General features: G+C 55.9%; 1 protein-coding gene across 2 annotated transcripts in view; it reads right to left on the reverse strand.

Moving 5' to 3' along the window:
- Window positions 1-14542, reverse strand: part of MYOM3 (myomesin 3) — a 52132-nt gene extending 37590 nt beyond the window's left edge. The window contains exons 1-8 of one of the 2 annotated variants that reach the window (XM_018055793.1): window positions 14380-14542; window positions 11886-12064; window positions 11408-11488; window positions 10421-10580; window positions 9591-9748; window positions 4384-4479; window positions 2793-2881; window positions 341-385 (exon numbers count right to left, since the gene is read on the reverse strand). In XM_018055793.1, coding sequence (XP_017911282.1) covers window positions 341-385; window positions 2793-2881; window positions 4384-4479; window positions 9591-9748; window positions 10421-10580; window positions 11408-11488; window positions 11886-12046 — 790 coding nt within the window. In that variant the 5' untranslated portion in view covers window positions 12047-12064; window positions 14380-14542. Of the gene's footprint in view, window positions 1-340; window positions 386-2792; window positions 2882-4383; window positions 4480-9590; window positions 9749-10420; window positions 10581-11407; window positions 11489-11885; window positions 12065-14332 lie in introns of both variants that reach the window. The other variant, XM_018055803.1, reaches the window with a different exon arrangement.

Consider the following 14718-nt stretch of genomic DNA (forward strand, 5'->3'; position numbering starts at 1 on the left):
CACAGTTCTCCAGGTGGTCTTAACGAGGAGAAGAGCCTGATGCTGGGGGCTGCAGCGTGGAGAAGAGATTTCTTTAGGTGGGACCAGGTGAACTGAAATGGCAAATATCTGTTTGTCTGTTTGGCTTTGCCTTTTTCTCATTCAGCTTTGGCCACTGGACAGCCCAGCGGATAGCGGCAGCTCTGGGGTGCTTTGGGGCCCCCAGAAGCCAGTCCACAAGTATTAACAGTTCATAGGCAATCCCCACGTGGACATCCCTTTGTGGGGAATGGATGGTTATATTCTAAAGGGGCCCCACACACCTCCTCCCTGAAAGCCCATCCCTCCCCAGCCTCCTTACTTTTATACATCTCCGAATCGAAGCCAGCATCCTTCCCCAGGTAAGCTGAAACCCAGAGCAAATGGGAGTTGGAGCAGGCTCAGCACCCTCACTCCTACTGGGCTTTGGGGGCGTGGCCTTTGGGTGTGGGTTCAGCTCCTGGTCTAGCAGGGCCTCCCTCTAAGGCTTGGAGAACATTCCCTGGCCTATCTGTGCCTTGGTACCTTCCTGAGTCCTACCTGGTGGGGGTGGGGGTGGGTTCTGAATACCTGAGTTCCCATGAACAAAGCCCTTAGCAGGACCCTGGCATACAGTTGGTGCTCAATAAATGGTGTTTTTCTTCCCAAGGGCTTCCCTGGTAGCTCAGCTGGTAAAGAATCCACCTGCAATGCAGGGGACCCCAGGTTCGATTCCTGGGTCAGGAAGATCCCCTGGAGAAGGGATAGGCTACCCACTCCAGTGTTCTTGGGCTTTGCTGGTGGCTTAGATGTTAAAGAATCCACCTGCAATGTGAGAGACCTGGGTTCGATCCTTGGGTTGGGGAGATCCCCTGGAGGAGGGCATGACAACCCACTCCAGTACTCTTGCCTGGAGAATCGCCATGGACAAAACCCACCCACTGCTAGGATCAGAGTCCTAGGGTGGAGCATGGTCAGACTGGGATTTCTGGTAGGTTCAGGGCAGCACCAGGAGAGTCTCCTGGAGGCTTCAGGGTGAAGTCCAAGTTGGTGTGGACACGGATCACCAGGGGACAGTGAGAACAGTTTTTGTTCACATAGCACGCACCACGTGCTCTTATTAACTCATTTAATCCTCACAGCAGCCTTGTCTGTTGGTGACATCATTATCCTTTAATACAGATGGGGAAACTGAGGCATGATCACCCAGCGAGCACCCCAACAGCCTGAAACCACCGCATGACCCTGGTCCCTGGGAAGGCTCTGATGGAGGGAGGGATAGGGATTCAGAGGAGGTGATGGAAAGGAGAGGCGGACAGAGGGAGGCAGGGTCTGAGGGCCTGATGCCTGACCTTGCACTCGACTTTGGACGGCTCAGATTCCACCCAGAGAGCCTGGCCCGGCAGCGGGGACAACTGCCTCCCAAGAGCTATTTGGGGAACAGGGAAGAGGGGTGGAGAGGCTGTGAAGGACAGTTTAACAAGGAATGATGAGAGCTGGGGGGTTGGGGCTGAGCTCCAGCCTGCCTGCCACCCAGTATGTGTGTGAGTGTGTGTGTGTGTGTGTGAGTGTGAGTGTGTGTGTGTGTGTGTGAGTGTGTGTTTGAATTTGCATACATGGAGTTTCTCTCTCTGGGTCCTTAGGTCAAGGCCTTGGGCTTATCAGTCCATTCTAAAGGAAATCAGTCCTGAATATTCATTGGAAGGACTGATGTTGAAGCTGAAACTCCAGTTCTTTGGCCACCTGATGTGAAGAGCTGACTCGTTTGAAAAGACCCTGATGCTGGGAAAGACTGAAGGCGGGAGGAGAAGGGAACGACAGAGGATGAGATGGTTGGATGGCATCACCGACTCAACGGACATGGGTTTGAATAAACTCCAGGAGTTGGTGATGGATAGGGAGGCCTGGAGTGCTGCATTCCATGGGGTCACAAAGAGTTGGACATGACTGAGAGACTGAACTGAACTTAGGCTCAAAGGTGTGGCCTCCTTGGCTAGACTCTGCCTGGGCCATGGGCTGATAGGGTGGGGAGGAGGATTATCTTTCTCCAAGAGCTTGCGGCAGCCAAGATCTACCTGAGTGAGTGAGTGAAGTGAGTGAAGTTGCTCAGTCGTGTCCAACTCTTTGCGACCCCATGGACTAGCCCACCAGGCTCCTCCGTCCATGGGATTCTCCAGGCACGAACACTGGAGTGGGTTGCCATTTCCTCTACCTAAACCATCTCATTTAATCCCCGGGAGCACCTGAGGTGGCAGGAGGGCTCCCCGTTTGCAGGTGGGGAGGTCAGAGAAGTGAGATGGCGCCCAGGCTCACACGGCCCATCAGCATCAGAGGAAGCTTGTGGTTTGGGGTCTGGTGGACTCGAGGGTCTCTCCTGCTTTGGGCTCTGATAAATGTCCAGGAGGAACCTGAGCTAACACACCAGAAGCTAAAAAGGGCAGTGAGGGTCAGCAGGGGAGGTGGTAGGACTCGGCCTTTGCCCCCAGAGGACCGCTGGGGGCCAGGCTGCCTTCCCAGAGGTCCTGAGCTGGGTCTGGACCCAAGCCCAACCTGGTGGGACAGGCCTGCTCTTGAACAGGCACTGAACTGGGATATAGGTTGTATAGCCTGAGGGTGGAGAATCTCACTTGCTCTGAAGGCCTCGGGGAAGCAGGAGTCCGGGTGGCTGCTCTGATTACTCAATCCCAGGACAAATACCCCTGGCCGACCCCGAGTCTGGCGCAGACCCGCGTCCTCATCTGCCCACTCGGGGTTTGCTGTGGGCTGCCTGGCCTGTTGAGCATGGGAGGACTCACTGCGGACAAGGACTTTGGCAAAGGAGGAAGCCTGGCCGTAGGCGTTCTTGACCTTCACCGTGTAGGTGGCTGCATCCTCAACGGTGCATCTGAAAAGAGGGAGGGAGATGTTTCCCTGAGGCTGCTGGGCTCCACAGAAAACTCAAGTCCCGAGAGCAGGGTGGGTGGAGAAGGGGGTGGTTACGGGAGGACTTTGGGCTCTAGGTCAGGGCCTGCCCCTGAGAAGCTGGGTGCCTTTGGGCTGTCCCTGTCCCTCTCCACACCTCCAGGCCCTCCTTTGAAAAATGGGGAAAACATAACACGGCGGCTTAAGGTGAAAGCGCTTTGAAAATACGATTGTTAGGATATCATTTGAGCTAAGTGACTGGTCCAGAGTCACAGAACAACTGGAATTCAGCCCCACGTCAAGGGGACAAGCCCGCTCTTGGGCACGGCCTCCCTGCTCTGTCAACATATCCCGGGCAGAACCCTGGAGCAGGAGAAGCCTGGGCACACTGCCAGCCTGTGCCAGACCTGGGCCAGTTGCCCAGGTGTTCTCAAGCCCCGGCCTGGGGCTCACCACCAGCCAGGCCAACCCTGTTCCTCGTGGAGCCTGGGGCTGGCTCCATCCCACGGCCACCATGGCGGTAGGGCGTATCTGGCCCCATCAGCAAGCAGAGAGGCCCCTTGGTGCCCTCGCTCCTCCTCTGCTTGCTCGGAGCAGGGATCCCTCTGGTTTCAAAGGTCGGTTCCACCTGCTCCCCGAGGCTGCCCCAGCCCTGCGTGCTGTCCCCGATGGTGCGGTCCACAGGGCACCTCCCTGTGGAGCCTTGTAGGGTCAGGCATTTATGTCCACGTGGCCCCACTTGGCTTCTGGAGCCTCCTGTTTATATTCGTGTCTCCCAGAGCCCCAGTGGGTTGAGGTGCAGGGTTTGGTGTATTGGAAAGAACCCAGGTGGAAAGAACTGACTCAGTCCCAGGCCCTGCCCTGTGCAAGTTGTGCAAGAGCCTGAATCTTTCAGAGCCTCAGTTTTCTCATCTGTCACATGGATGCAACAATGCTTCCTTGAGAGAATGAGGGTGGGCCTTGACAACTGTATTGAAAGCAGCGAGCACAGGGCTTGGCGCCTGGAGGAATTCAGCGCCTGGCAGTTCCTACGAACAGGGCGTACTTTGGGGAATACTGCGCTCATTTTCTCCAAGCACGCTGTCTCTTCCTTCAACACTGTGCTTAAGACTCACTACCTCCTGAAAGGCCTACCCAACTCTCTCTCTTCTGCTTCCCCTTGCACGTGTGCATGTGTATATGTGTGTGTATTCTCGCCCCAGCAAGGAACTCTCCCCACATGCCTAGCTGCTAGCCAAGTCCAAATTTCTCACTGTGTATTCTAAGACATTGGAATCACATGGGGGTGTCTGTTAAATACCAATTCCTGGGCCCCACTTCAGACCTATTTAATCTGACTTTATAGGAGTTAAAGAAGGGTCCATCCCACATTCACTATTTTGAGGCTGACGTGGTTCATAGCTCTGAAGAGGGTTTTGGACCTGCTCTGGCCTTGGTAGTGCTGGGGCTTGGGACCATGGGCCTCTCTGGGGCTCACGGTCTCACCTCCTGATCTCCAGTGTCAGCAGTCCATAGTTGTTGGTGATTCGATACTTGCCGGCAGGAAAGAGGCGGGGATCAATTCTCATGTCATTTTTGTACCTGTGGAGACACAGTGGAGTGTGGGAGGCAACATGGTTCTGAGCGGGAAGGATCCTGAGCCTCTTAGACCTGGATTCCAACCTCAGTTTTGTGCTGCTTATTCATCTGTGTGACTCAGGGCAGCTCCAAACCTCAGTTTTTCTCATCTGTGAAATGGGAATAATTGCACTGATCTTGCAGTGTTGTTGTGATGATTAAATGGGATAAGATATGTAAAGTTTGAAGGCTGCGGATGCTCAAGTGTTTATTCTCTTCTGGAGGGCAGAGAAGAGGGAGCCATAATTAAGGGTATCTGCCCCTTCCCTTCAGAGAAGGCAATGGCACGCCACTCCGGTACTCTTGCCTGGAAAATCCCATGGATGGAGGAGCCTGGTAGGCTGCAGTCCATGGGGTCGCTAAGAGTCGGGCACGACTGAGCGACTTCACTTTCACTTTTCACTTGCATGCATTGGAAAAGGAAATGGCAACCCACTCCAGTATTCTTGCCTGGAGAATTCCAGGAACAGAGGAGCCTAGTGGGCTGCCATCTATGGGGTCGCACAGGGTCGGACATGACTGAAGCGACTTAGCAGAAGCAGCAGCCCCTTCCCTTACCAGGGGTACCCCGAAGGACCAGTCTCCAGCTTTTCCTTCCTCTCTGAAGGGGTACCAAGGAAAGTTCTCCATCCCTTCCTTTTTGTCAACCCCCAGGACAACAGTTCTTAATCTCAGTTCTTGTTAAAATCACCAGTTCAGTTCAGTCACTCAGTCATGTCCGACTCTTTGTGACCCCATGGACTGCAGCATGCCAGGCCTCCCTGTCCATCACCAACTCCTGGAGTTTACCCAAACTCATGTCTATTGAGTCGGTGATGCCATCCAACCATCTCATTTAAAAATCTCCATGCTCAGAGTCTGAATGTAAGCCTTTGAGAATTTGCATCAGAATCTGCTCATTGCAGGGACTTCCCTGGTGGCCCAGTGGTTAAGAATCCGCCTTCCAGTGCAGGGGATGTGGATTTGATCCCTGGCTGGGAGCTAAGATCCCTCATGCCACAGAACAGTGAAGCCCTTACACTGCAACTGGAGAAAAGCTGCAACTAAGACCCAGTGCAGCCAAGTATAAATTAAATAAATATTAAAACATAAACTTCTCCCTGTTCTCCACCAGCCATTCTCCTCTTATTCTAAAGTAGATCTAACATGTTTCCTAGTCTCTGCTTCTGCTAGGTGTGACCACGTGACTAAGTCTTGTCAACAGAAATAAGTCCAAGCGTCATGCAGCTGCTTCTGACAACACTCTCTGCCCGTTTTCACATCATCTTTCCTTCCAATCTTGAGGCAAGAATACGGCCATAAATACGGCTGCCATCTTGAACCAGGAAGACCTGAGGTCTCCAGCAGTGCATGGCAACAGGCCTGAGTCCCTAAGCTGAGGGGTGGAGTTGCCATGCAGCCCCGCCCTGTCTACATCAGACATTTACATGAAAGGGGGGAAAATATCTATCTTCTTAAAGTCATTAAAAAAACTCCATGCCCAGGCTTTAGCCCGGATCCATGAAATCAGAATTTCTGGGCGTAGAATCTGGGCATCAGTTATTTTGAAACTTGCCAGGTGATTCCCAACCACGGCCCCACCCCACTGTACCCTGGATACTTCCTTTCATTTTCTGTGAAGTTTTTCCCTCTGCTGCAAGCCCTGGACAGCCAGGTGTCTTTGCCTCTGCCCACAGCCCACTGGGGGTATGTTCTGGAGATCTGATGAGTGAATGTCTCTGAAAGTTAGGAGGCCTGGGTTCCTGACACTGTTTGCTGTGTGACCTTGGGCAAATCACTCCCCCTCTCTGGGCCTCTGTGTCCATGAGGCCTTTGTGTGAAGAGTTGGCCCCAGAGGTGTGCGTGTGAGCATGCTCAGTTGCTTCAGTCATGTCTGACACTTGGCGACCCTATGGGCTGTACCCCGCTGGGTTCTGTCCATGAGATTCTCCAAGCAAGAAAAAAAAAGTAGGTTGCCACGCCCTCCTCCGGGGGAATCTTCCCAACCCAGGGATTGAACCCGAGTCTTCTGCATTGCAGGAGGATTCTTTACCATTTGAGCAACCAGGGAAGCCCAATAATACTGGAGTGGGTAGCCTATCCCTTCTCCAGGGCATCTTCCCGACCCAGGAATCGAACTGGCATCTCCTGCGTTGCAGGCGGATTCTTTACCAGCTGAGCTACCAGGGAAGACCAGCCCCAGTGGTGGTTGAGGTCAAAGAGGATGCCTTGGCCAAAAGAGGGCGCCCCAGCCTCAGTATATCACCTTCCTTGGACCTGCCCACCCCCCATGCCCTGTTTGTCTCCATGGCAACCAAACAGTGCTGTACCCACATCCCATCTTACGGCGGCCGTAAAGCCATGCCCTCTTCTAAAAGGAGCCCAGTTAAATCTTCTGTGGGGAGGGTGGTGCCTAATCTGGATGCCCAGTCTTTCCACCTCTCCCATGCCTGGGGGGCCAAGGTCAGCCCCCCCCCCCAATCCCCCAGCTGTCAGGAACATTCCAAACACCTCAGCCGGGGCCAGCCTCTGCCTTTCCCAGAAAAAGCAGCAGCTGCAGCTCTGGGCATGACCTGGACAGCCCGGGACCTCAGCTCTCTCTTTGCCCCACTCTGGGCGTCAGTCTCCTGCTGGTCCCTCAGGCCCTTGAAGGCTTGGCTGGGTGGATGAGGCTGAATGGCTGCCAATCATAAAACAGCATTAAATGAGACAGCTGAGGTAGGTGCCCAACCCAGAGCCTGGCTCAGCGAGGCCTACATAAAAGAGTGAGATTTTTTATTATTTATCCAAGTGTATTTTCCCTTACATATTCTAGTGGGTATTTTTCCTCCCGCCACCCTCAACCTCTTTTATAAATTAAAAAATTTTTTGACTGCGTGGCTTGGGGGATCTTAGTTCCCTGACCAGAGATCACACCTGCACTCCCGGCAGTAAGAGAACTGAGTCCTAACTACTGGACGGCCAGGGAATTTGCCATATTTTGGTGTCAGCTTTACTTTTGCAGGAGGCTTGACCTGGGAGAGTGATTCTGATGTTCATGAACTGTGGCCAGGACCCACTTCCGCAGAGTAAACACAGCCAGCCTGGACCTTGTCTGACATGCCCTCTTGTTGCCCCTGCATTCAGGAAGTGCTCAATGATTGCTGAATGAATGGACTCTTCTGAGAAGCCTGGGGAGCCAGGATCATCCTGTTGACTTGGGCTGGGTCTCTACCAGGGTCTGCGTGAAGCTTTGGAGGCCAATCCAGGATGAGCTGGCCTTGCCAGAGGTGCCTGATGATAGGAAACCAGATCCCCAAAGCCTGGAGCCCCGGGGACCCCCTGAGTCCCTCCGGTTGGAGGTGGGCCTGGCCTTGGCCTCCACCACTTGCAAGGAATGCTCAGCTCCCTGTTGTGGCAACCTTGCTGGCAGGGGTGGAAACAAGCCTCCCTCCCAAGAGGCTCCCATGGAATGCCTTAGATGCGGGCCTCGGTGCCAGGGTAGGGCAGGGCTTGGCTGCCAGGCTGACTGCCACTTAGCCCAGGTCTTCCTACCGCCTGCCTTGGTCCCCACAGAATTTGAATGAACGCCATCTGGCAGTGACCAGCAATGACACTTCCCTCAGGACATTTTTCTTTATTGCTCTTGGCCTAAGTTCTTTCCCTTTCTCCACTTCAGAGGCATTATAGGTGCTTTAAAGAAAAACAAAACCCCAGAACAACTGTAATGATCACTTTCCTACTCTCTTGGCCAGTAGAGATCTGGGCTGGGAGGCAAGAGATCTGGATTTGAATTCGGGTTCACACTAGCTGCGTGACCTTAGACAAGTCACACTACCTCTCTGAGCCTCTATATCCTCACCTGTGAAATGGGGATATAGTCCTAACCTCATGAATGGTCCAGAGGCTCAAATGAGAGGAAAAGTGCTGGGTCAGTGTAAGGGAGGTTCAAGTGTAAGATGTTGCTTTTTCCTTTGTGACCTCAGTTATTTATGTGCTTATCTTCTCTCTCCTACCAAAATCCTGGTCTGTACACCCTTGAGATCGGCCTTATACGTCACCTCGTCTGAGAAGCCTTCCTGGATTCTCCAGGTGGAGGCAGCTACTGTCCTTCTTCACCTCCACTCTTATCTCAAATATCACCCTTGGACATATTTTCCATTGTGTTGACATTTCTCTTCTGGGTTGAGAGTTCCTTGAGGTGAGATTGTGTCTGGGTCATTTCTGTGCCTCACCGCCCGAGCCAGGGCCTGGGACAGATTATGTTCCTGGTAAATATTTGTTGAAATTTTTTCCTTGTCTCCCAGCATACTGACAATGGCCTTAGACCCTGGGGAGCTCAGGACAGACTGAACTCAGCTGTGTGAATGACACATTTCCCTCTGGGGTGAAGTGAGACCCCAGATGCTGCCATGCCCACCTCCTGAGGTCCCTTCAGAAGACTCCTGCTTCTGCTCCCCTCTGCCAGCAAGGCCTCGACTCCATGGTTCTGTTATGAGTACATTCCCAGGAATGGCACCTCCTGCTTTCCCTGCAGCTTTCAAGTTCTGAGGGCTTCCACATTGTCGTGGCATTAAATCCTTACCACAGGCAAGCTGGACAGGAGGGCTTCAACCCATTTCACAGACCAGGAAACTGAGGCAGGATCAGAGAGGCTGAACCATAGCTGAGACCACACACAGAATTAGCAGAGAGCAAGCTGGTCCTTGGCTCCTTCTCACTGAGAGCCCCCACCCTCCCTGCCTCCTCTCCTGCCCTGACCCTGGGCATGCCTCTGCCATCTTCCTGCAACCCTGGAGACGCCCAGCTCGGGGCAGCTGCCTTCTCATACCACCAGAATCATATTTTCACAAGTGCCGGCTCCCCGGGTGGCCCAGAGCTCTAGCCTCAGCCTGGTTGGGAGGCAGCTAAGAATAAGCCCTCCTGAGCTTCCCCAGCAGCTGCTGCCCTGTTTGGGGTGGATCTGTGGCTTTTCTAAAGCAGCAGGATCTTCTGGGGAAGGGACTGGGCCCCTGGAGGGGAACTGTGGGTGTAAGGAAGTCGCATTCAAGGGATCCCTGAGGCCTGGAGCCTGAAGGCAGGGCAAGGACCCTTTCTCCCCTACCCTGGGGGCTTACCAGGTGACCTGGGGTGGAGGCGAACCCTGCACGGTACAGGTCAGCAGGACCGTGGTGTGCTCCCAGACCGCGTGCGAGCGCAGAGGGATCCAGAACCAGGGCCCACGGCCGGAACACAGCTCCCGCAGCTCCTTGGCCTCCCGGACCTTCTCCTCTGTCTGGAGGCAGGAAGGGCCTGTGAGTCCCAGGAGCCGGGGCACCACCTCCCCGGTCTGCTGTAACCTCTCCCCTGACACCAGGCTGGACTCTCCTCGCCAGTGGCTGACAGGCAGCATGGAATAGGGGGCAGGGTGTGGGGCTTTGGGACCTGACCTGGAATCAAGGCCAAACTCTGCCACTTACGGGCTGTGAGACCAACCATAGGCCAGGCCTCTGTTCCCTCATCTGTAAAATGGGGATGATAATCATATTGCCCCACCCTCCTGTGGGATTGTAGGGAGGATTACTTAAGTCACTGTGTGAAAAACATGGGCAGTGATAACAACCATGTAAGTATTTACAGCTGTTCCTGTCCTGCCCAGGGATGGGGTACGGAGGTGGCTTCAGATCCCTGACATTTCCCAAGTGTCTTCTGTGTTCTAGGCACTGGGAAAGTGGTTTTATAAGCGTGTTCTTATTTACTTCCCATGTCAACGCTCAGTATTGGATCACACACGTCCATTTTACAGATGAGAAAACTGAGGCTCGGTTAGAGTCATTGCTTTGTCCAAAGTTGTGCAGCTGGAAGGTGGGGGCCCTGGGAGGTCCAGCTTTTTTGGAGAAGGGCGTAGGGTCGGGGCGGGCAGCATGAGAAGGGCTGCAGGTCCCAGGGCCCCGCCCACCCCTCTCACCCGCCGTCTCAGCGCCTTCCGGTCTCGTCTCTGGCGCAGCAGCCACTGGGTCCGTAGGAAGGCGATCTCTGTCCTCTCCCAGTCATTGCCGAAGCCCACCCGCTTCTGCCCCCGCTCCTCCAGCTCCACAGCGCTGGTCTGGCGCCTCAGCTGGGCCTCCCTGCGGTGACAGAGGCCGTCAGAGGCGGAGAGCCCGTGGGGGCCGACCTGGCCCTGCCTCTCCTACGCCCGGCCTTGCCGGCCACGCTTGAAGCTTCTTGAGGACAAGGGCAACTTTAATTCTTTCTTGCCTCCAAAATCCCCTGAATGGGTCTGGGTTTTAGAAGGTGGAGCAGGGCATGGTAACCCACTCCAATATTCTTGCTTGGAGAATTCCATGGACAGAGGAGCCTGGCGGGTTACAGTCCATGGGGTCACAAAGAATTGGACACCACTGAATGACTAACGCTTAATATTATCGATACAGTTCACAAGGGTCTTTCACAAGCCATGGTTCCTCTTGTTTTCACTACAACCAAGCGGACAGGCTTAGTCTCCCCATTTGACCGGGTAGAGATTTGCTTTATAGGCTGAGTGACTTGCTCTGGGCCAGCAAGGAGCAGGACATAGGCCTAAGGATGCTCCCAAGCTTGGAGGCTATCCCATCTCAGGGCTTGGGTTCGACATGTGGGCTGGTTTACTTGCTTCTCCTAGCTCTATCCCTGGACTCCTTTCCCGCCATGGAAGCTGGGTGGTGAAGCACGGACCCCCATCCTCTCCCCTGGGGATGCTCCCTCACTACTGCCTGTGGACCCATCAGAGGGTGGTGCAGTGGGCTTTGCCATCAGCCAGCCCTGGGCTTAAACCTCCGACTAGCCACCCGCTCTAGGTGTGTAATTTCAGGCACATTTTTTTAAGCTGAGTGTGGGAGCCCAGTAGGGAGGCAGGGGACTGGACAAGATGACCTCTTCCCAGCCCAGGGCTCTCTGGAAAGGTCACTCGACTTACCATGTTGTCTCTGAGGAGGCTGTCAGAGCCAAGGCTGCCGCGAGGGCGTAGTCTGCAGCGCTGAACTGGTACTCTTCCTCGCTGCCCCGGGGAGAAGAGAGTTCGTGGCTCCTGCAGATTTGGCTGGGGGTCTGGCTGGGGGCTCCATCCACCCACCTCAGGGTGCTAGCAGGCACAGCTGTGCTGCCCTCCTCAAACAGTGGTCTCTTAGACTGGGGGCTCCGCAAAGCAGAGCTGTGCTTCCCGTCTCAGACTGGGTTCTCCAAAAAGAAGGGTAATTCCTCCCCTTCCAACAGGACTCTCCCAAGGTCAGGGCTGGGCCCCCCGCCTTGGACTGGAGGCCTCCAGAGAGCAGGACTGTGCCTCCCCGCTTGGACTGGAGTATGCAGAGCTCAGGCTGTGCCTCCCTGCTCAGACTGGGGGTCCTGGGGGAAGGGCGGTGGCTGGGCGGGGCGGGGGGCGGTCCCTGATGCCCCACCTGCTGCGGAAGGTCCGTCTCCGCGTCGAGGAATCCATCTGCAGGCTGTGCTGCCGCTCCTCCTTCTGCTCCTCCTCCCGGCGATGCTCCCGCCGGTGCACTTGCACGGCCTGCGGGGGCCGGGGCTCCCCCACACCTCCCGGGCTGTGAGGCAGAGTCATGGCTGCGAGAGCAAAAACCTGCAGAGCCGAGGAGCACGGTTACTCCACCTGGTGTCCACCCGCCCCCTCCCCGTGGCGTCCGCCAGCATCTCTTCGGAGGTCTGCTGGTGGCAGGGGAGGGGGGTGTCTCTCTATGGTGGGCAGGCTGGCGATCTCAAGACCCAGCAGGGAGCCTGGCTCGCCCACCACCCCATGGGCTGCCCCGCATTGAGGAGCAGGCCCTGGCTTCCAGCTGCGCTCTGTCCTTGCCCCTCCACGTGGTCTGAGCAAGGCCTTCCCTTTTCCGGCCTCAGCTTCCCACACGTGAGGGACTGAGCACTGTGATGTTCAGGGCAAGGAGAAGTGGGGAGGAAAGTGGTGCCCCAAGCTAGCTGGCTCTGAGTTCTTGCAGTACATTTTTTTCCAGATCTGGGGTACAATGTTATCCCTGGGCCTCTGAGGACCTTCTGATGCTGAAGCCCTAGGGTGCTTCTTGGTGGAACCCCTGGAATTGGCTTCCATGCTCCTCCAGGTGGGAATTTGGGATAGGCCTCTTACCTGGAAAGGTCCTTACTGGGTCTGGCCCTGATGTAGACCCTGGGCACGAAGGAGACAGAAGGGGAGGCCCGCACCTTAGCCCTCTTCCGCCTGCTTCTGTGAGGTTAGGCTCTGCCCTGTCCCCGCCTCTCCTGCGGGGCCTGCTGGCCAAGCTAGAGTGAGTGTGTGTGTGTGCATTGTGTTCTGACCTGAACACGCCTGTGGAGGGCCATGTCTCTAAGTCTGTGATGTGGGAGGTGGGCATGCTGGCCTCATCAGAGATCCTTGACCCGGAAAGGCCTATTCTGGGGTGTCAGAGGGCTCAGGCTGCCAAGGGTCAGTCTTAATGGGAATTTATTTCTTCTGGTTCCTTAAAGTTTGCTCCCTTTGGGCATCCAGAAAAGAACCCCCAGGAGAGCCTGGGTCACTCTGCAGTGACCTAGCTGGGACCAAGGACTGCCCGTGAGGCTTCCTGTAATGACCTTGCTGAACACAACAGGACGTCATCTCTCGGCCTTCCTATCCAGCACCCCCACACCCCCGAGGAAGAGGCTGCCTGCACCCAGACAGTGACTGGCCTGCTCTTTCTGCGCCTTCTTCCCCTCAGCCCAGAAGAGAGCCTCTGGGTGCCAGCGAGGGAGGCCCTGGCTTGCCTGGGACGTGGCCCTGGCCCCAGCAGCGGAGGGTTAACGTTCCCTGGCCTCAGCTGCTGGCTGTTTTCCCCGGATGCTCTGTTCCTGACGGGCACAGCGGGTTGGGCCTGGCGCTCATCCTTGACCTCCTGGGCTGCCCGCAACCAGACCCCTGGCTTTAGGGATGAGCCATCGGTTCTTTTTAAAGCGCTGACTGAGGCTTGGGATTAGGTCGTGAGCAGATTGCAGCCTTCCAGCCCTCTCTCTCCAGAAGGCAGTGTGTGCCTGCTGGGGAGGGGTCAGCGATGCGTGGTGGGTCAGGAGGGGACCTCGGCCCCCATTGCCCTCCCGTGAGGGTGCAAAGCCACCAGGGGTCCTGCCCTGTGGCCTTCCCCACCCACTCCATTTTCTCCACCTTCCTCCCAAGCCTCAGTCTGGACACTGCCCTGTCTGCAATGCCCCCCCACCATCCCCCAGCTCTCTGACAGCATCTCCCAGTGAGAAGGGTCAAGGAGGTCTCTCCAATTCCTCAGAATGGGAAGAGAAGCGTATGAGCCCGAGAGACTCTGAGCCCTGACTGCAGGAAGCTGGGTCCTGCGGGCAGGAGTGGAGACACAGCCTACCCGGGGGTCTGGGCAGGCGGGGACGCACTTAATGCTCCCCACCAGTTTCTGAGGCGGGAGTGCTGGCCTGGGTTTGGTGCCAGTGAGTCCAGGCTGGATGAGCGCCCTCCCAGCCCTGCGATGTGGGCCCCGCGGCCTTGCTCTCATCCCCTGCCCGCTGGGCGGGCCAAGCAGGGCTCCGCCAGGACAGCTCTAGGTTGGCCGGACCTGCCAGCCCACCCGGGTCCTTGCTGATCCTCGATGCCTGCAGGAAAGCCTCCACTTCCCAGGGCATCCCCAAGGGATCTGGGCGGGGTGGGGGGTGTGTTGTGGCTTTCATATCACAGAAGGCTCAGCTCGGAAGACCCAGGGCCACACAGAACAGTTAGGCGGGGCAGGGATTTCTTTTCTAGAATCTCCTCTCATTTCCATGGCTGAGCACAAGTCTGCCTCTTCTTTCCTGATCTCACAGGATTCTCCCTCCCCCAACCCCCACACCCCTACCGCACTTCCGAATGAAAAGCTGAGGGTCTCACTGTCTGGAGGTCTCTCTCCTCTCCCCTGATCTCTGGAGGTGACTCACAGAAGCAGCTGTGCTCACTCAGGTGGCTCTGGGGGGACGATTCCAGAGGATGAGAGGGTCCTTGGCTTCTTCTTGCCCCAGACTCAGCGGGGACCGGGAGAAGAATGTGATCCTGGAGCTTGCATGGGCCTTAAATATAGCAGTGTGATGACAATGGCTGAGAACTATGGTGGGGAGGTGAAGGGGAGGGGCCGTTCCCTGGGTCCAGCATTGCCGGGCCGCAGTGACGGGTGGAGCTGTCCCCACACCCCACACCCACGTCCCGCAGATAGCTCCTCCCCTGGGTTCCATCCCTTCCCCAACCCTCGCCCCCTGCTGCAGTGGAAAGAAGCTCATAGC

Source organism: Capra hircus, chromosome 2 (assembly GCF_001704415.2).
Source record: "Capra hircus breed San Clemente chromosome 2, ASM170441v1, whole genome shotgun sequence".
Taxonomy (NCBI): Eukaryota; Metazoa; Chordata; class Mammalia; order Artiodactyla; family Bovidae; genus Capra; species Capra hircus.